The sequence below is a fragment of the Mobula birostris genome, chromosome 8 (assembly GCF_030028105.1).
Source record: "Mobula birostris isolate sMobBir1 chromosome 8, sMobBir1.hap1, whole genome shotgun sequence".
In the NCBI taxonomy this organism is placed as follows: domain Eukaryota; kingdom Metazoa; phylum Chordata; class Chondrichthyes; order Myliobatiformes; family Myliobatidae; genus Mobula; species Mobula birostris.
This window is the reverse complement of record NC_092377.1, coordinates 60,100,979-60,121,555: the sequence shown is the minus strand read 5'-3', so window position 1 is coordinate 60,121,555 and position 20,577 is coordinate 60,100,979. Positions and strand designations below refer to the sequence as shown.

The following is a 20,577-nucleotide window of genomic DNA, read 5'->3' as shown; positions in this document are numbered from 1 at the left end:
TAAACTTGCCAACAATATCAAAGAGGGTACCAAAAGTTTTTTCAGATATATAGAGTAAAAAAGATGAGAGTAGATATTGGACTGCTGGAAAATGATGTTGGAGGGGTAGTAATGGGGGACAAAAAATGGCAAACCAATTGAATAAGTATTCTGCGTCAGTCTTCACTGTGGGAGATGCTAGCAGTGTGTTGGAAGTTTGAGTATGTCAGGAGGCAGAAGTGAGTGCAGTTGCTATTACTAGGGAAAGGGTTCTTGGGAAACTGAAAGATCTGAAGGTAGATAAGTCACCTGGACCAGATGGGCTATGTGTTATTATGTATACATAATAAAGAACTTCAGTTCCCAGTGGGCAATGTGGTTAGTTCGCCCAGAACCAGAAGCTTCGATAGTGAGTTGCTTGCACGTGCTCAATGTTGAGCCGCAGATCAGTAATAAAATGTTCTAATGTTAACCCACGCCAAGTTGTCCTTATCACAAACAATCATAACAGACTACAGCCCGGAATTTTGAAAGAGGCAGCTGAAGATTTTGTGGAGGCATTAGTAATGATCTTTCAAGAATCAATAGATTCAGGAATGGTTCCAGATGACTGCAAAATTGCAAATGTCACTCCACTCATCAAGAAGGGTGGGAGGCAGAAGAAAGGAATTTTAAGGCCAGTTATCCTGACCACAGAGGTTGGGAAGATGTTGGAGTCAATTGTTAAGGATGAGGTTTCAGAGTACATGGAGGCACATGATAAAGTAGGCCAAAGTCAGGATAGTTTCCTTTAGGGAAAAGCTTGCCTGACAAATCTTTTGGAAATTCTTTAACGAATTAACAAGCAGGTATTCAAAGGAGAATTGGTGGATATTGTGTCCTTGTATTTTCAAAAGGCCTTTGACAAGGTGCTGCGCACGAGGCTGCTTGACAAGATAAGAGCTCATGGTATTGCAAGAAAGATACTCACATGCATAGAGCATTGGCTGACAGGCAGGAGGCAAAGAGTGAGAATAAAGGGAGCCTTTTATGAGTGGCTGTCTGTGATTAGTGGTGTTCTACAGTCATCAGTGTTAGGAGTTTCTTTTTACATTATATGTCAATGATGTGGATGATGGAGTTGATAGCCAAGTTTGTGGATGATACAAAGATAGGTGGAGGGGCAGGTAGCATTGAGGATGCAAAAGGACTTGGACAGATTAGGAGAATGGAAAAAAAAGTTGCAAATGGTGTTGAGAAGTGTATGGTCAAGCACTTTGGTAAAAGGAATAAGAGCATAGACGATTTTCTAAATGAGGAGAAAATTCAAAAAAATCAGAGGTGCAAAGGGACTTGGGAGTCCTTGTACAGGATTCCCTAGAGGTTAATTTGCAGGTCCAATCATGGTGTGGAAGGCCAAAGCAATTTTAGCATTCAATTCAAGAGGACTAAAATATAAAAGCAGGGATGTAAAGCTGAAGATTTAAAATGCACTACTGAGGCTTTATGAGGCACTAGTGAGGCTTCCCTTGTAGTATTGTGGGAAGTTTTGGGCCCATTATTTAAGAAAGGATGTGCTGAAATTGGAGGACGTTCAGCGGAGAAGCACGAGAATGATTCTGGGCATGAAATGCTTATCCTATGAGGTGCGATTGATGGCTCCGGGCCGTTACTTGCTGGAATTTAGAATGAGAGGGGATCTCATTGAATCCTATCGAATTCAATCTGAATAGTCCATGAACACTATCTCGTTATTTGTCTTTTTAGTATTTGTATTTACTTCGTAACTTATAATAATTTTATTTCTTGTACTGCAGCTGTAAATCGAAATATAACACGACATATTTCAGTGATAAAAAACCTGATTCGGAGTAGTTCAACAGTTTCCGAAGATCTCTGAACAAGAGTGGTTAAATGTTTTGCAGCACAAGCTGTGAGGCTGGTCCAGAGCAGTTTTGGGGTTTCTGCCGCAGTCGTCACTCGCGATCACAGGAGCAACGTTGGGAAGTCGAAATTGCGCCGCCGCATAAGGCGAGTGGAACAGCGCATATTCTATGGTTCCCAAACGCTAAGCGAGGACCGAATCCTATACGAATCTTTCACAGGCCCCTCTCTGAAGTTCAGCATGATTTCGAAACTCTACTGAATCAGATTTGGCACCATGGCCCGACCTACTCTCTGTACCGAATGGAGAAGGGCGACGGAAGCCACTGATTGGTTGGAGGGGTTGGCGTGCAGCAACTTTTGAATGAAATGTTCGCGCGGCTTCGCGAGTTCCGGCCGGTGGCCGCTCTGATTGGTTCAACAAAACGCGGCACTCGAATGAAGTGTTTGTAGAATGGAGATTCGGGCCTAGAGGCGGATTCAGCAGCATTCAGTTCAAGTGAGTACAGTGCAATTTTAATCTGAAAATCCAAAAGCATTACTTCCCCATATTCCCGAGAACTCACCGGCTGTTCCTTCATTCATGTCTAGTGTCCAAATAGTCCTAATCCTACATCGAGGATTAGGAATATTCGTGCTTTATCCTAAACAGTTAAAGCAAGATTATTAAAAAATAACTTATATAGCAATTGAAATAATTTAAATGTTAAGACGTTGGAAACGTTCATTTAAATTAATTTAAATAAAAACGACTTATTTTTCCCATTAAAATGAAAATATTTGCAGGACTTGGCATCTTATTAAACTGGAGTGCAGTGCGTATACAATGTTTTCTGTTTTGTGCTTCGTGTTGGGAAATTTGCGCTTCATCGCTAAACACCTGAAGAGCAAAATTGTAGGAGTCGGCTGCGAAAATTGCGATTGGTTGAGCGAATATTCTGGGTTTTCAAGTTCATTCTGTAGTCTTAACTTTTGCTTAGTTAGGAACCTGATGCTATCGAATTAATCTGGTTTCAAATTAGAAACTCCTGATTGAAAGTTTATTAATGGAAATACGTGGCGTTTAATTTGTCAACACATTCTGGGTATTGAAAGCTAGGTCATGCTCTGGCCACTAAAACTGTTGGGGCTGAGTTGATTGCACTCTTCCTTCCTGCTCCATAAATTTCAGGTTGCAGTTCAGCTCTTTATTAAGAGAGAGGAGGTCTTTGCCCAAAAACCAATTTGGATGTTCTAATCTTTGTTTATGTTTATTCAAGAGTCAAGATTGTTTAACGTCACTTCCTGTACACAAGTGTAAAGAAGAACGAAATAATTGTTACTCCGGATCGGATGTAGCACAAAAAAAAACACAATTAAGATAAAGAACGCAATAATTAAAAAAAACCTCAATAACTATAAATCCACTGGATAGCTTACATTCATTGAGTGTACGTCCATAAAGTGAAGCTAGGCACAGGTGTGGTGGTGGGTTAGTGGGTGGAGGTGTTGATCTGCCTGGGGAAAATAGATATTTTTGAGTCTGGTGGCCCTGGTAGGGATGCTATGTAGCCTCCTCCCTGATGGGAGTGGGACAAGCAGTCCATGATCAGGGTGGGTGGGATCCTTAATGATGTTGCTGGCCTTTTTCTGCCACCTTTCTGTCTATACTGAATATTCTTGATGGTGGGTTGGCTGGTGCTGTAGATGCAACCAATTTAACTAATTCCTTGGTGTTGTCATTTTGGAGGACCTGTTCTGGGCTCAGCACATAAGTGCAATTATGAAGAAAGCAAAACAGTTCCTCTACTTCCTTAGGAGTGTGGGAAGATTCGGCATGGCCTCTAAAACTTTGATAATCTTCTGACTGGCTGCATCACAGCCTGGTATGAAAATGCCAATGCCCTTGATCGGAAAATCCTACAAAAGGAAGTGGATATGGCCCATTCCATCATGGGTAAAGCCCTCCCCACCATTGAGCACATCTACACAAAACGTTGCAGGAAAGCAGAATCCATCATCAGGGACCTCAACTACCCAGGACTTCTTGCTGCTGCCATCAGGAAGAAAGCACAGGAGCCTCAGGACATGTAATACCTCTCAACCATTAGGCTCTTGAACCAAAGAGGATAACTTCACTTGCCCTATCATTGAAATGTTTCCATAAACTATGGACTCACTTTCAAGGGCTCTTCATCTCATCTTCACAAGATTTATTGCTTATTTAACTATTATTATTTCTTTCTTTTGTATATGCACTGTTTGTTGCTTTTGCATACTGCTTGAACACCAAAGTTGATGCAGTCTTTCATTGATTGTATTATGATTATTACTCTATTATGGATTTCTTGAGTTCGCCCACGAGAAAATGAATCTCAGAGTTGTATATGGTGACATATGTACTTTAATAACAAATTTACTTTGAATTATTGGATCATTACCATCAGCCGCCTTTCTCAGCTGGCACTTCCAATGCATATGCCATCAGTTTCTCTTGGTTTCCCCATTATCTTGGAGATTTCCATTGAATTCTCCACCCCTCCAACCTTCTCTGCAGCTTGTATGATTTTGCATTTGAAGGGCTATTCACTTTTTTTCTCTTTTTGGATGCTATCTGGCCAGTTGAATATTTCCTGCAAAATCTGTTTTAATTTGGTTTTCCAAATAAGATTAACTTTATTCGGCAAATATGTTTACATACGTTAGTAATTTGCTGTGGTGTGTTGGTCAGGGAGTGACATGCAACAAAATTAAAATCGGCATTCAACAATTATAAAGAATTATATATAAAAATAGAGGTGAGATGATGGATATGGAATAAAATGTACATAAATACTAGCACGTATGTACAACATTAAAAGTATTATAAAAATGGCTTAGTGTCTACAGTGTAAGTGCAGTGATGGGGGTAATAGATAAGGGGTTTGGGAGCTAACTCAAGTGGTTGATCAGAGTAACCGCCTGGGGAAGAAACTTTAATGATTTAATCATAAATCTTTAGTTTTGTGCTTGTAACACTCATTGCTTACGGACCATGTGGATGCTTTAAAAGAAGTTTTACAAGTGATGTGAAGTTTAAATTTAGGTTTAATTTTAGAGTCCATAGTAGGGTCTAATGACAGAATGCAGCACCATTTACCATTGTAAGCCTCTGTGTTTTGTTTCCATAGGAAAGCACAAAACTTACTGAAGTATTAATGGCTCTATGTTCTACTCAGAGCTGGAAAGGTTTGGCCTATTATTCAAATCCATACAACAGATCTGGCTTTAATAAAGCTAGATACATGTCAATCTACTCATAATTAGATTTGTAAATCAAACTCTCAGCTTTACATTACACCATTTATTTCCTTCCTTAACTACCATGGACTTAATTAATTTTTAGTGATTTATTCACCAAGATCCTTAGATACTTTCCTGTTTCATTATTTAGAGCATTTTGTCATTTAATATGTAAGGCACATACTGTTTCTCTGACCTAACCTCTTGACTTCAAACTCATCGTTTGTTGATTTAAACCTTGTGGCATTCAATTTAAGTTTTCACATCTCAAGCCCCAGTAAAGCAAAATATTAATGAACTTCCAAGGTAAATTTGGAAAAAGTTGTCTTACTTTGAATGTCACAATGACTTTGAAGAACAAATTACTCCATTGTAATATATTTCCATAATTACAAAGTACTGCACGATTATTACAGGAAAGATACATTTACATTCTGTGAACAAGCTGCAAAATGTTAACTTTTAATGTCTTTTTTTAATATTATGAATCATGACCACTATCCTGTAATATGGTTGTGCTTAAAGCTAATATATACCATGAGCAGTATATTGGAATTATCAAAGCAATGCTCTTTTAGCCACAAAGACATAGTTATTAATGAGACTATGGTATTTTTTCATTTTGCACCAACAGATTGCATTTAAATACTACTATTTGTAACAGAGACAAATCTTCCAATTCACTACAGTAAATAGAGAGGAACACATAGTAGTGACACCAAGCCAAATGGCATGGGTAATGGTGACAACAGTTTAGATGAAAATTAAGGTTTTAAGAAGTCCTTAAAAGAAAAAAAAAAGTGTAAATGTGGAGAATACAGGGATAAAATTCCAGTGCAAAGCCTCTAGTTTTCTGAAGCCCCTAATACTATACTGTTTGGATGGAATGCATGTGGCCAGAGTTGGATGAAGAAGATGGGCAGGGGTGCAGGGCAGAGAGCGCCTAATGGAGGGATGATCTTCAAATGTTGTCATAAAAGGAGACTGGGTGACATGTAAGCAAAGACAAAAGCAGTAGATGGGAAATTCTGGTGGAATTCTGGCAGAAACTTGGATTAGTTAAAATTTATGGAAGTTGGATGATAAAACTAAGTAGGAGAGTGATCAATGTAGAGGGTGAACACCATGGATGCAAGTTTCTGCTAGAAACTCTCAGGAAGTGTGGGGGGGATGAGTGCTACTAACTGAGGCACATTTTGAGGTTAAGCAGGTCACTAAGTTTTTGAATTAATTGGTTCAGTTTGAAATAGCATTGGTCAGAACTGATGATGATTGACTTGGTGTCAGAGTGCTATATATAATGTTTCATTTCTCCAAAATTCAACTGGAATAAAGCATAGCTCAATTAAAAGTAGGCATCACACAAAGTGGAGGGATTCATAGAAATGATGTATAGGCCAAATTAGATGTTAGCAATGTACTTGAAGGCACAACTATGTCTATGTTGTGGTTGAGAGTTTCATGTGAAGATGGCTGCTTGATTCTCTTTTGAAAAATGTCTACAGGGTGAGGAAGAGAGGAATAAAATCAGCATGGTTCCACTATGTGAAAATGAATTGGAGAGGTGTTAGATGCTGATGAAGTGCTTGGTTTTCCACATGTGACTAGGAGGGGTGAAATTTCAGATTTTCTCTCCATTAATTAGCAGCATTGACTTTCAATGGTATACATCTTGATACTCATTTTCATTTCTCCTATCTGTTGGAAACTTAAAGCTCAAGTTGCTAAGTTGAATCTATTGGATGATTATTGGTGTCTTTTATCCATTATGCAACCAGTAGCAGGAACTCATTGAGTCGAGTAACACACATAAAAGTTGCTGGTGAACGCAGCAGGCCAGGCAGCATCTCTAGGAAGAGGTACAGTTGACGTTTTGGGCCGAGCCCCTTCGTCAGGACTAACTGAAGGAAGAGCTAGTGAGAGATTTGAAAGGGGGAGGGGGAGATCCAAAATGATAGGAGAAGACAGGAGGGGGAGGGATGGAGCCAAGAACTGGACAGGTGATTGGCAGAAGGGATATGAGAGGATCATGGGACAGGAGGCCCAGGGAGAAGGAAAAGGGGGAGGGGGGAACCCAGAGGATAGGCAAGGGGTATAGTCAGAGGGACAGAGGGAGAAAAAGGAGAGAGAGAGAAAGAATGTGTGTATATAAATAAATAACGGATGGGGTACGAGGGGGAGGTGGGGCATTAGTGGAAGTTAGAGAAGTCAATGTTCATGCCATCAGGTTGGAGGCTACCCAGACGGAATATAAGGTGTTGTTTCTCCAACCTGAGTGTGGAATGAGGCACTCGGGCAAAGCTTAAGAGACATGAATAGGAAGGGAATGGAGGGATATGGATGATACACAGGAGGAGAACATTTCGTATAAACTGACATCAAGATGGACCCAGCATTGTGGGTTGACAGTGCTGTACTGTTCTATTTTCATATTGGCTGCTTTTCTGAGGCAACGAGAGGGGAGGATGGATTCCAAGATGTGTGAGCTGTGCCCACAACTCTTGTATTTTCTTGGGTTGAGGGTGTGGAGAAGTTAAGGCAGTTGGAGATGAAACGGTCAAGACAGGGTAAAAAGAATTTTTGGATTTTTAGGAAACTGAAGTAGTGTTAGAAAGTGTGATAGCCCTGAGTAAAATGTTCTTGGTTATTAAGGTTCATGACCGAAAGAGTAGATTAGACCTGCAATCAAAAAGACAAGGAGCTTGAGAGAGTCTGAACAATATCAAGGGAGTGCTTTGCAAAACCATAAAATATTCTGTTCTTGAGCAATCACTTTTTGTCTATCTTTATTGACCTGTTCAGGGTTATCATTCTCTCCATTGCAGCCTGCTCATATCCAGTGCTGAAAATCTATTGGACAACTGTTATTCTCCTTATTCCTGTTTCTTCTTTATTCTTTTTGTATGCATTAATGACGAATACCAACTGTCTCCTGTGCTGTCTGCTTTATGAGTAGGAACACCTTATAGTAAGACTTTCAGACACTTCCCTGCTGGCATGTAGTGCACAATGTGGCTGGTCGATTATTTAATTTGGGATCTTATTTCTTGAGGGAGTCAATTAACTGGCACTTTATATAAGCGCATTCCCCCTTGAATTCTTTGCAGATCCAAGATGACCCACATCCTGTATATCACAAATGCAGTTATCTTAACATCCACTCTGATGTCTCACTAGGTGGGTTGAAAAATACCTTTCTTTGTTTGTCAGAATGTACTTCAGTAGAAAATAATTATTTGCTGTCAAAATAATTGTCTAAATATAATAAAAAAATTACAATTTATTATGGCCTTTCCTGAAGATGGACAGTTGAACTTTCCACAAAAGGAACATCCTGGTTTAATTTCATTTTATCAGTGAAGTCATTTGATTTAAAAAAAAATCCATCTGTATGTGTTGCCAGCATTTATTCCTCTTCCTAATTTGCCTTTTATCTTGCGAGGGAGAGCCATCTTTATCTATCACAATTCTTCTGATGAGGGTATCCCACAATGCTATTTTGGAAGGAGTTCCAAGAATTAGACCCAGCAATAATAAAAGAATGGCAATAAATTTCCAACTCAGGATACTTGAGAAGCCTCAGCTGGCGGTATTTCTGCGCATCTCCTGGCCTTGTTCTCCTTTGAGGTAGGAGTTTCACATTTGAGAGCTGCAATGAAAATAGTGAAGAACAAGTGTGCATTTTCTCGATGGAGGATATTGCAACCCCTGCACTAATGGTAGAGGGAATAAGTGTTGAAAAGTAGTAGAACTGGTTCTGAATGTTTTTAAATGGCTTAATTGTTGCTGGAGCAACACTTGGCCAGATGACTGGAGAGTACTAGATAACACTCCTGATTTGTACTTTGCAGGTGGTGTCACTGTGTGTCATCTGCTGCTTGATATTGCAGCCTCTCTTAACTCTTATACTGGTTAAGCTGATCAAGTTTCTGGTCAAGAGTGACTTGTGGAGTGGTGCTGGTGGTAAAGCCCGTGAATATCCAAAGCAGAAAATTAGATACTCCCTTGTTGGAGATGGTAACTGCCTGGCACCTTGTGGCACTAACTTTACTTTCCACTTAATTCGCCAGTGCATTAATGTATTTGTGTCTTGCTGCATGCAGCTGTGGATTGTTTCATGTGATGAGAAGTTGTGAATAGAATTAACCATTTGGACAATTGTGGTTATAATAAAATTCTTTATTATTACTGACGGGAAAGAAAAGTTTTCAAATAATGTTTCATTCGTTCTTCCTATCCAATGAAATGAAGTAGTTCAAACAATTTTAAAGAAGAAAGATGTATTAAAATTGGTCCAGCATTAGCATGGAACCAATTTGGAAAGTTTTAAAACTGATTAAGTGCTGGATGAGACACTTTTAACCCTACTTTGCATTTTCTAGATCCAGAGATAAAAATATATTTTGGGAAAAAGTAATATACTTGCTCTTCAGCAAACAAATCAGAATGTCGCAATTAAAGAGTTGCACACCCACAGATCTGCTTACTTTCACTATATCTCAGTCAGAATGAAATTGCTCATACACCAAATTCACTATATTTTTATTTTGTTTTTTAAAGGGGAAACAAAACTAAGTCCTGATTTGAAAGATGCCTGCAAGCAATTGTTTTATACTTGAACAAAATCAGAATTGTGGTTATATGTGTTTGATAATTTCCATTGTTGTTATTTGGACTATTTCATGTATTTTCATTCCTGGTTTGAAGTGCCATTAACACAATTATATCAAGAAACATAGGAGTAATATCTTGGGCAGTATTGCCCAGTTGGATTGAATAATCTAGATTTACCCTCTGTGGTACACATCTGAATCGGGACAAGGGTAGTCCCCTCAGTTTGGTGTTAGAACTCTTGTCTCAGGATATGGCCTTTTGTAGCTAGTTTCAGAAATAGCAATGTTACTGTTTTTTTGTGTTCTCTTGCACTAACTATAGTTTGTGTCTTTGGAATAAATACTTTAGACTTGTCTTTCTTCCCTACTTTTATAACTGGGGGAAAAAGTTGGAAGGTAATCTCAAATTCTGATTACAGCAGAGCTAGATTATCTCTATAAGTAGTAGTACAAGCCTAAGCAGTACCATTCTGGCTCACAGTGCCATTTCCAATTCTAGCTTTCTAAGTATTTCACTTGGGGTGAATGTTAGGTTTATCTCATTTGCTGTAAATGAGCCTGCTTACTGTCCTCATCAAAGAGACAACGTTGCTATTGACTTCTGCACCTTTGGCTCCGAGGGCCTTGCAGATACATGACTTCATTTGAAGCACTTTGTTGTATCAAACAGATGGTCTGAAGGGGCCATTGGTTGTATTAGCATACCTGTTCATATTTCCCTCTTCAGTAAAACTGGCTGTAAGATTAAGCTTAATCATTAGGTTTAATCAGATTTTCCACAGCACAGGAGATTATTGATAGGATTCACATGGCTGTTTGACTGAATTGATGGGACTTGATGCTAAAGAACAGCATCGCTTTGGCAATGCTACTGCCTCCTCTCCTCTTTCTATTTCTCACATACACTGCACATGTTAATGTTGCCTCCTGAAATTCTGCTGGGTGGATATCATTTGTTTCATCTTTGTATAGAGCTGATGGAGTTCATTACAGGTATTCCTTAAATACAGCCTACAATTTTTCCCCACTCTTTCAGAAAAGTTTATTTTTTTTTTACACACTGTCCAGAGGACTATAGTTCACTAAAACATCTGCAATGCTTTCTGCCCCACTTGGCTATTAAAGAGAAGTTTCGTAATCTGGCAAATTTTCCAGAAATGCATCCCTTTTTAAAATTGAGGAATGGCTGTCTTTTTAATCTAGTATGTCTAATATGTGTTTGCTATAATGGATAACTGCATTTTGTTTAGGAAGCAGTGATATTGGACTGGCAGCAGCAATTCTCTCACTTATTAGAATTCACTATCAAGTTGTTAGTATGTAAGTAAAATTGAAAATTTGGGTCATATGTGTCTTGATGTATCTAGGGCAGCAAACGATGGGAAAAGGGGAAAAAAAAGAGTCTAACTCAGCAAAATTTCAACATATTCTGAACTGCTATTGTTAATGGGAATTGTTTAATATATAATTCTGTCAGATAATTTCCTGTCAGAAACTAGCTTGTAAGGGTGGTTGAGACGGTGGTGTGGGTGAGCTTGATCTTTTTTTTCACTTCTGGCATGATGATTGGCTGGAAGTTTTTCTATATTTAGTTGCTCAAGTCTGCAGTGAAAGGATTGTTAAGCAGTCACAATGCAGTCAACTGTATATTTTAGTGTATATTTATCATACTACAATTTGGTTGAGGTGTCGTGGGACAGTAGGGCAAGAGTTAATAATGTTCCCCAGCTGGATTTAGAGATACTTGATATAAATTATTCCGTGTTTAAAATTATTTAATTTTCCTTTAATGATAGGAAATGTTTCTCTTTATTTCTGGTTACATGAAGGAAAAATAGCGAAAGAAGGAACAGTTCTTTTTCCCTTTACATCATGGTACATTTGAAATGTTAGTTTGATACTTGTATTTACAACAAGGAAGATTTAGTAGGAATAGCGATAATCACCAATGTAAATAAACATCATGTTACATTGAGTAACAGCATGATGAAGTCTCCAGTAGTAATTGAGCATTACAAAACCCTGAATTTTATGGATTGGTTTTACATTTGTAATTATATTTTTAATGGTGTTTGTTTTGTTTTTTTTCCCCCTTTCCCTCCTGTCCTTTATTGGGATATGGATCACAGGTACTGACAGCTCTTGAGAATCTTTTCGAAATGGTTTCTTCCTGAATGACACTTGTTAGTTTGTGAATGGTTTACTTAAATCTGCCATAGGAGAGGTAGATCAGAGCTAAACCCACCTGAATCGTCACCTAGAAGTCATGTCTGCTCATATTCCAACAGGGCTTCCAGAAGAGAGTTCAGTATTAGAAATCCTTTGTGTATTTTAACTGTCATGCTTCAGCAGAATGGTTTGAATTTAATATGCTGCTTGCTGTATTTTTGTTAAATGCCAGCCCATTAATGTTTTTTTTCCCTTAAAAGTGTTTTGGGAATTAATAGACTAGGAATTAAATCCAGATTTTGTGTTCCCTGTGTGATATTTAAAAAGGCAAATAAGTAGTGGGTGGTCTTATTTGAATTATTTTGAAGTTCCAGTGCTGCTATTTCTTTTGTTGATTAAATAATATGAAGCTTTTTTATTTGCTTGAGGCTTGAAGCTCGTGTGTGTTTCTTTTGACACGTCTGCCCTGCTGTCAATGGAATACTTACTTCACATTTGAAATGGTCTTCTTTTCGAAAAATTCGGCCTTGATTGAAGTTTTGAAATATTTTCATAAAAACAGCATCATAAAATGTATTTTTATAACCATATATATTTATATCTTGCAGATCTTCATCTTGATGTGAATTCATGGCTGGGTTTGATGCCCTGATCAACGAATGCCCCCTTCTGTTGCCTCAGAACAGGCAAAAAACCGTGTTTGATGGCTTTGTTATGGTTAAGGTACAGTATTAGCATGATTACTAAATAAATATTGTTTACATGCTTAGTTCTTATAGAAGAAGTGCTATTGTCTAAAATGGTGTTTGCCCATGCCCTGTAGAATTTCACTGGGGGCTCTTTCAGCCCACAGTGCATGATGGAGCTACCTTTATCTTGTCCTCCTACCCTTCATATGCATTTGCATTTTTCTTTTTCAATATCCACTACCTCTTTAAATGAACTCTGCTTATTACTTACGTTACATACCCCGTAACTGGGTTGCCAAACCAGCAGAAATGGATCACTCAGTTGGAGCCTGGATTACTAGAACTAAGAAAGTTTTATTAAAGAAACAAGCAACACAGTAATCGAAAGGATAATAAGCGCAACAGTTCGGCAATGATAAACACACATGTGCACAGAATTAAGATAACAGCATCAATTAAGCTCTATCGTTGTCTAGGGGTAAATGACCAATTTCAAAGTGACACAAAAGTCCAGTTCGATTTAGTTCAGTTCGCAGTAATCATTGCCATGGCGATAGACAACGTGGGGGGAGGGAGAGAGAGAAAACGAGAACGACTGATCATTCAGAAACGGCTTCCACTCACAGACCGGCAATATTGCTCACAAGCAGCTTTCGGGCGGGTCCTTTGTGATGTCACCTGAGGTCACCGACTGTGACCCCTCCTTCAGATGCGGTCGATCCTCTGCAGTGAATCCGGCACCCAAGCGAGGGTGGACACACACCGGGTTCCCGCTGATCGTACCTTTCCACCCTGTGCGTTTAAGGTCCGGTACTTCCCACCGACTCGTGAGAGGCGCACCGCTTCCAGGGTCTCGTTACCTCGGGTGTCGTGTGTGTGCTGCCTTAGCGAACCTGTCCCTTTTTATCCCCCTGCTGGGGTATCGCCTGCCCATCACTTCGAACAGTTCAGGGTTCAAAGGGGGAGCCGCTCTAGACAGCTCTCTCTCCCGTCCCTTCATTACACATCTCCAGATGCTGCTTCATTGTGTTCCTTATCTTTCTCTTGAAGACAGGTGGCAGACCAACTGCTGATCACACAGGACAGCTAACATCTTATCTATGTGTATTCTTGTCACACTTATGATGGACCTCTATTATTTTGCATTTAATAAAAAAACACTTTATTAAAAGTTAATTTAAAAAAACTTTTTCCTTCACACTTTTACTGATGTTGCTAAATTCTAAATTTTTCTTTACTGTTTTGTCAATTTGTTCAATTTCTAAAGACACGTACATTGCAATGCACTAAATTTTTCTGATCTACTCTTTTCAGATTTTTACCACTTTTTTTTGCCAGGTTTCAAAGTTTCCATGCGAGATGTATAAAAGCCAACTTGGCAGAGCTATCCAAAGAAATACTTTTCACAGATGGCTCAGATGAAATGCTTATAAAATTTTCTTTGGTTATTACTGGAGGACCATATATTTTTGGCTGCTAGAAGGAATTGGTGTTGCTTTTTTTCAGAGTAATAGTGTCATAAATGTAATGGCCTTCTAATTCTCGATGGTAATTGCTGTGGTAACTGAACAGAATTGCCTCTAAATGTCTTTCTGTAATCACCTGGTGCAGTGAACTTTAAATATCTCTTAACTAACCATAATCTTGATTTAAGAATTCCTTTTGACATTGGGAAATGGAAATTAGCTGGGGAGTCAGCAATTTTAAATAATTTCAGTTGATTTGTTCAAAAGTTAGTTGATACTTAAACTATTGAGTTACGTTTACTTATTTGGCTGCTAAACTCGTAGGAAATCAAAGGAAATATTTCTTTAGTAGAAATTAGTGATCCCCCTCCCCCAAATTAAGAAATCAGAATTACATAAAAGATAAATGTTACTGTAAATGTTAAAGTTTGGACTGTATTTTAGCTTTCAGTTTTTTGGTGTTTTCTTTCTTGTGGCTGATTGGCAGGTCAGTGATTTGTTGATTTTTTGTGTGTGGGGGGCAGGATTGGGGTTTGGAGCTACGGTCACTGTTCTTTTCTGCCATTGAGGGAGTCGGGGATTGTTTTGTGTAAGGGGTCGTTGATTGTTATTGTGGCTGTTTTTTGCTATGGGTGAGGGGGAGGGAGTTTTGGGGTCTGCGAGTTTTCTTTATTTTCTCTCTTGTTCCGGTTGGGGAGGAGTTGGTGTCTTTTCTTTCATCAACACCCATAGTCTTTCTGTATTTAATGGCTATCTGGAATAGACAAATATCAGATTTGTATTATACATGCATACTTGACAATAAAATGAAACTTTGAACTTTGATATCAACCTTAAGTTACAGTGTCAACAATTTTTGCAACATTAATCTACAAAGAGCTACTTATGCCAAAAATATTGGTTTATTTGCATAAGCTTCTGTAATGGTGATGGGAGCAGGTTCTGAAGAAAATACTGGCTGAAGTTACTACTCAGTGGTACAGAAAAGTATTCTGTATTAGTTTTTAAATTGACAGTTCCATTGAATGATTCAGGTGAATAAGCATTGTCTTTAACATTTATCTCAGTATCTGGAAAGCTGTGATTGTGGTTAAAGGAGTTTTTATTGGTCTGAGAGCTGGAGTGGTAGGCAGGTATCTGGAGGAGTTGTGACAGCTTAGCTTATATGGCCAGCCGTGGGAAGTACTATTGGAGAATTGTAGTTATCTACCCAATTTGTCATCTTTCAGTGAAGAATTTGTCCATTCTTTGGCAAGCTGTCACAGTACCTTATTTGGTCTATTCCATAACTTTATATTGGAACAAAATTTTTTCAGCAATATATATTTAGCTTGAATTGAATGTAAACTATCCCCTGTGTTGCTGTTAACAAAACTACGCTGGGATGGATATAGGTTTGTTTAATAACTTTATCCTTCTCTGTTCCTAGAATAAAGAATTTCGTGTGAGGATATTGTTGCCTGAAGAGAGAAATCTGAAACAGGCAAGGTGTGGATTTCATTTTTAATTTTAACATTTGTATTAGTATTTGGGTATGTGTCATTTCAGTCATCTGGTTATCGTGTGGGTGAAGATTTCCCCTGGGATTTGAGTTCATAATCTAGGTTGATACTTTGGTGCAGTATTGAAGAAATACTAACTACATCATTATTAAATGTCATCCTTCAACTGGGCAGAAGCATTCATGGAGCTATCAAGGATTCAGCAGCGCACTTTAAAAGAAAATCCTTTAGTTAATTAAACATGTTTTGAAATCATGGGATGCTCCAAAGTAATTTACAACTGATCTTGCTGTCCTGTAGCTATTGTAATCTTGGAATAAATCAACCAATTTGTACACAAGATCCTACTAACATTAATTGTCATAGATATGTTGTAAGAAGCTGATTAAGTTTTCTACCCAAAAGAAGATGTCTCTGGGTATCTTGGACTCAATGGTAATGAGCTACATCTGAGCCATGTTTTAAACATTAACAATATTATTAATGATTGGGAGTCTGTTTTGGATTTTCCAGATCAATATCTTACTCAGAATCTGTAGATTAGAAAAAATAACAGAAACAGTTAATTGGTGTGGGGTCTTGCTGAGTGCTGATTAAGTTTTGCTCTTTTGATGTGACTAACAGTGCCCTTCAGGTAGTATTGTATGAAGAATTGAGGCACGTTTCAGCAATGCAGTACCGTGCTTTATAAATCTGTCTTTTTAGGGTCATAAAATACAAGCAGTGGTATTTATAGGCAACCTCTAGGATTTTGTACTAAATCTAAGTTATGGCAATACACCAGTGATATTTTGTAAAATATCTAGCCTATTGTCAGATGTATAAATTGGAAGATAAGTGAGGACTCTAGAAGACTTGGGAAGAGGAAGTCAAAGATATATTTTGATCACAGAGCAAGTTGATGAATTGCATGATCTGCTAATTATAGGGAAGCAGCCAATCCAATAAATGTGATGGCCAAAGGTAGTTGGGAGGGGAGGGGGTGGGAGAGGGCTAAAACCTCTGTAAAGTAAACCAAACAAGAAATTGAGGAGATGAAAGGGATGGCAAAAAATCCATATGCAGGAGCTTTGCAGTAAAAGTTTGAAAATATTGAAAGCACTTACATCAGTAGTTTGTGAAAGAAGTAGAGTTTTCAGGCTGCAGATGGTCAAAGAAGGGCCAAGCCTGTGGGTTAATATGAGATGGAATTTGTAAATCTGTAATGTTGCATTGCGAATTGTTGCCATTCATCTACCTCAGAATGTTGGCTGATTGGGGACATGGCCTGCATGCAGACTGGAAGAGTCTTCTGATGTTCTTAAGTTTGTGGCAGTTGTGAGGATTTGAATTTTTGAAAGTGGCAATAGCAAAAGCATGGGTGGAAGTTCCAAAATCCAGCTTTTGGTAAGATCTTCCAGTAAGGTGGCAGCGTGTTTGGATGCAGCAAAAACAAAGGTGTTTTTGTCTTTTTTAAATGTATTTTTTACGATTCCAAGAAAGTGTTGGACATTAATAATTTCAAGTACTGTAGGTCTGCCCCATCAGTGAGCAGCGCGTTGTTGGACGAGCTGGACTTAGTGCAGATTGTGCTACTGCTTACTACAGAAAGACATCAGGGTCAGAGCTCAAAGGCAGTGTGCAGCCTAATAGCAAGTAATTGTCTGGGACATTTCTCTGGTGATCGCAAGATCCTGTTGCATATTGGTAATGCAAAATACTGCAAGTCCGGTTCCCTTGTTTATTGCTGAGGCAAAAGACGTGACTTCTGATGTAGCGAGGACCAGGCCTCAGTCTGCAGGCTTGCCTGTTGCAGCAGTCCGGGAGAGGAGACACCGGTGGCAGTACAGTATGGCATCCGCGCTGGCTTGAGGGCTGTCACCTCCTGGTGCCGCTCCCCTCCAGTGTTCACTCGGCGGAACAGAAACTGAATTGTGTACCTGCGTAGGTTCGTTTGCAGACTGCCAAGAGCTGCTTGTTCTTGCTAATAGCATCCATGCACCATCAATGTTCAGGGCATGTCACCCAAGGACTTGGGCTATATATTTTTTTTTGTGTGACTGGTTGTTTACTGCTATCTTAAATGTGCTATATGTGCCTTGCATGGTGTTTGGTGCTGCTAAAAAGTTTGTGAACCCTGTAGAATATTCTCCATTTCTGCATAAATATGGCATAAAATGTGATCAGGTAGAAACATAGAAAACTCACAGCACAACACAGGCCCTTCAGCCCACAAAGCTGTGCCGAACATGTCCTTACCTGAGAAATTACCTAGGGTTACCCATCGCCCTCTATTTTTCTGAGCTCTATATATCTGTTCAGGAATCTTTTAAAAGACCATATCGTATCCTATTCTGCCTCCACCACCATCGCCGGCAGCCCATTCCACGCAATCACCACTCTCTGCATAAAAAAACTTACCCCTAATATCTCCTCCGTTCCTACTTTCAAGCACCTTAAAACTGTACCCTCTTATGATAGCTATTTCAGCCCTGGGAAAAAGCCTCTCACTATCCACACGATCAATGCCTCTCATCATCTTATACACCTCTATCAGGTCACCTCTCGTCCTCTGTCGCTCCAAGGAGAAAAGGCCGAGTTCACTCTCAAAGTATTCTCATAAGGCATGCTCCCCAATCCAGGCAACATCCTTGTAAATCTCCTCTGCACCCTTTCTATGGTTTCCACATTCTTCCTGTAGTGAGGCAACCAGAACTGAGCACAGTATTCCAAGTGGGGTCTGACCAGGGTCCTATATAGCTGCAACATTACCTCTCAGCTCCTAAACTCAATCCCACGATTGATGAAGGCCAATACACCGTAGGTTTTCTTAACCACAGAGTCAAGCTGCGCTGCAGCCTTAAGTGTCCTATGGACTCGGACCCCAAGATCCCCCTAATCCCTCACACTGCCAAGAGTCTTACCATTAATATTATATTCTGCGATCATATTTGACCTACCAAAATGAGCCAGCTCACATTTATCAGGGCTGCATTCCATCTGCCACTTCTCAGCCCATTTTTGCATCCTATCAATATCCCGCTGTAACCTCTGACACCCTCCACACCATCCACAACACATCCAACCTTTGTGTCATCAGCAAATTTACTAACCTCTCCCTCCACTTCTTCATCCTGGTCATTTATAAAAATCACGAAGAGTAGGGGGTCCCAGAACAGATTCCCGAGGCACACCACTGGTCACCGACCTCCATGCAGAATACTCTTTGCCTTCTGTGGGCAAGCCAGTTCTGGATCCACAAAGCAATGTCCCCTTGGATCCCATGCCTCCTTACTTTCTCAATAAGCCTTGCATGGGGTACCTTGTCAAATGCCTTGCTGAAATCCATATACAATACATCTACTGCTTTACTGCCATAAATGTGTTTAGTTACAGCCTCAAAAAATTCAATCAGGCTCTTAAGGCATGACCTGCCTTTCACAAAGCCATGCTGACTATTCCTAATCATATTATGCCTCTACAAATGTTCATAAATCCTGCCTCTCAGGATCTTCTCCATCAACTTACCAACCACTGAAGTAAGACTCACTGGTCTATAATTACCTGGATTATCTCTACTCCCTTTCTTGAATAATGGAACAACATCTGCAACCCTCCAGTCCTCTGGAACCTCTCCCATCCCCACAGATGATGCAAAGGTCATTGCCAGAGGCTCAGCAATCTCCTCTCTCGCTTCCCACAGTAGCCTGGGGTACATCCCGTCAGGTCCCAGTGACTTATCCAAGTTGATGCTTTCCAAAAGCTCCTGCACATCCTCTTTCTTAATATCTACATGCTCAAGCTTTTCAGTCTGCTGTAAGTCATCCCCACAATTGCCAAGATCCTTTTCCGCAGTGAATACTGAAGCAAAGTACTTATTAAGTACCTCTGCTATCTCCTCCGGTTCCATACACACTTTTCCACTGACACACTTGATAGGTCCTACTCTCTCATGTCTTATCCTCTTGCTCTAAACATACTTGTAGAATGCTTTGGGGTTTTCCTTAATCCTGTCCTCCAAGGCCTTCTCATGGCCCCTTCTGGCTCTCCTAATTTTCTTAAGCTCCTTCCTGCTAACCTTATAATCTTCTAGCTCTCTATCATTACCTAGCTATTTGAACTTTTCGTAAGCTCTTCTTGACTAGATTTTCAACAGCCTTTGTACACTATGGTTCCTGTACACTACCATCCTTTCACTGTCTCATTGGAACGTACCTATGCAGAATTCCACGCAAATATCCCCTGAACGTTTGCCACATTTCTTTCATACATATCCCTGAGAACATCTTTTTCCAATTTGTGCTTCCAAGTAAGTCCTAAAACTAGATAAAGAGAATCCAATTGAATAATAAAACAAAAAAATTATGCTTGTTCATTTATTTATTGAGAAAAATTATCCAGTGTTACATTTAAAGTATGTGAACTTCCGGGGTAATGCCTTCTACAAAAACTATTTGGAGTCAGGTGTTCCAATCAAAGAAATGAGATGAGATTAGAGATGTGGGTTGTAGAGGTGCCCTGCCCTATAAAAAAGACAAACAAACTTGGGTTACTGACAGAGCCTGCTCTTCTCAAGAAAGATCCATTTCTGCGCACCATGTCTCGATCAAAACAACTTTCAGAGGACCTTAGGAGAAGAATTGTAGAGATGCATGAAGATGGAAAAGGCTACAAAAGTGTTTCTAAAGAGCTGAGTGTTCATCAGTCCACAGCAAGAGAAATTGTCTGCAAATGGAGGAAACTCAGTATTGTCACTCCTCTCCCTGTCCTGCAAACATCATATCAAGAGCCCAACGTGCAATGATGAGGAAGTGAAAAAGAACCCAAGGGCAGCAAAAGTCCTGCAGAAATCACTAGAACTTACTAAAGCCATGTGACCATTATAAGAAAAACACTGAACAAGAATGGTGTTCATGGAAGGACACCATGGAGGAAACGACAGCTCTCCAAAAAAAAAAAAAAAAAAAAAATCCATTGCTGCACATCTCAAGTTTGCAAAAGATCACCTAGATGTTCTACAATGCTTCTGGGACTATGTTCTGCAGGTAGATGAGAC

At 39.4% G+C, this 20,577-nt stretch overlaps 1 protein-coding gene across 3 annotated transcripts in view; it reads left to right on the top strand.

The window, feature by feature from the left end:
* The first annotated feature begins 2,003 nt into the window (after positions 1-2,003).
* The window catches only part of fancl (FA complementation group L), a 60,047-nt gene continuing 41,473 nt past the window's right edge, over positions 2,004-20,577 (top strand). Inside the window, exons 1-3 of one of the 3 annotated variants that reach the window (XM_072265272.1) lie at positions 2,004-2,341; positions 12,494-12,608; positions 15,470-15,528. In XM_072265272.1, coding sequence (XP_072121373.1) covers positions 12,516-12,608; positions 15,470-15,528 — 152 coding nt within the window. In that variant the 5' untranslated portion in view covers positions 2,004-2,341; positions 12,494-12,515. Of the gene's footprint in view, positions 2,342-8,218; positions 8,281-12,493; positions 12,609-15,469; positions 15,529-20,577 lie in introns of those variants that run through there. The other 2 variants (XM_072265274.1, XM_072265273.1) reach the window with 2 other exon arrangements.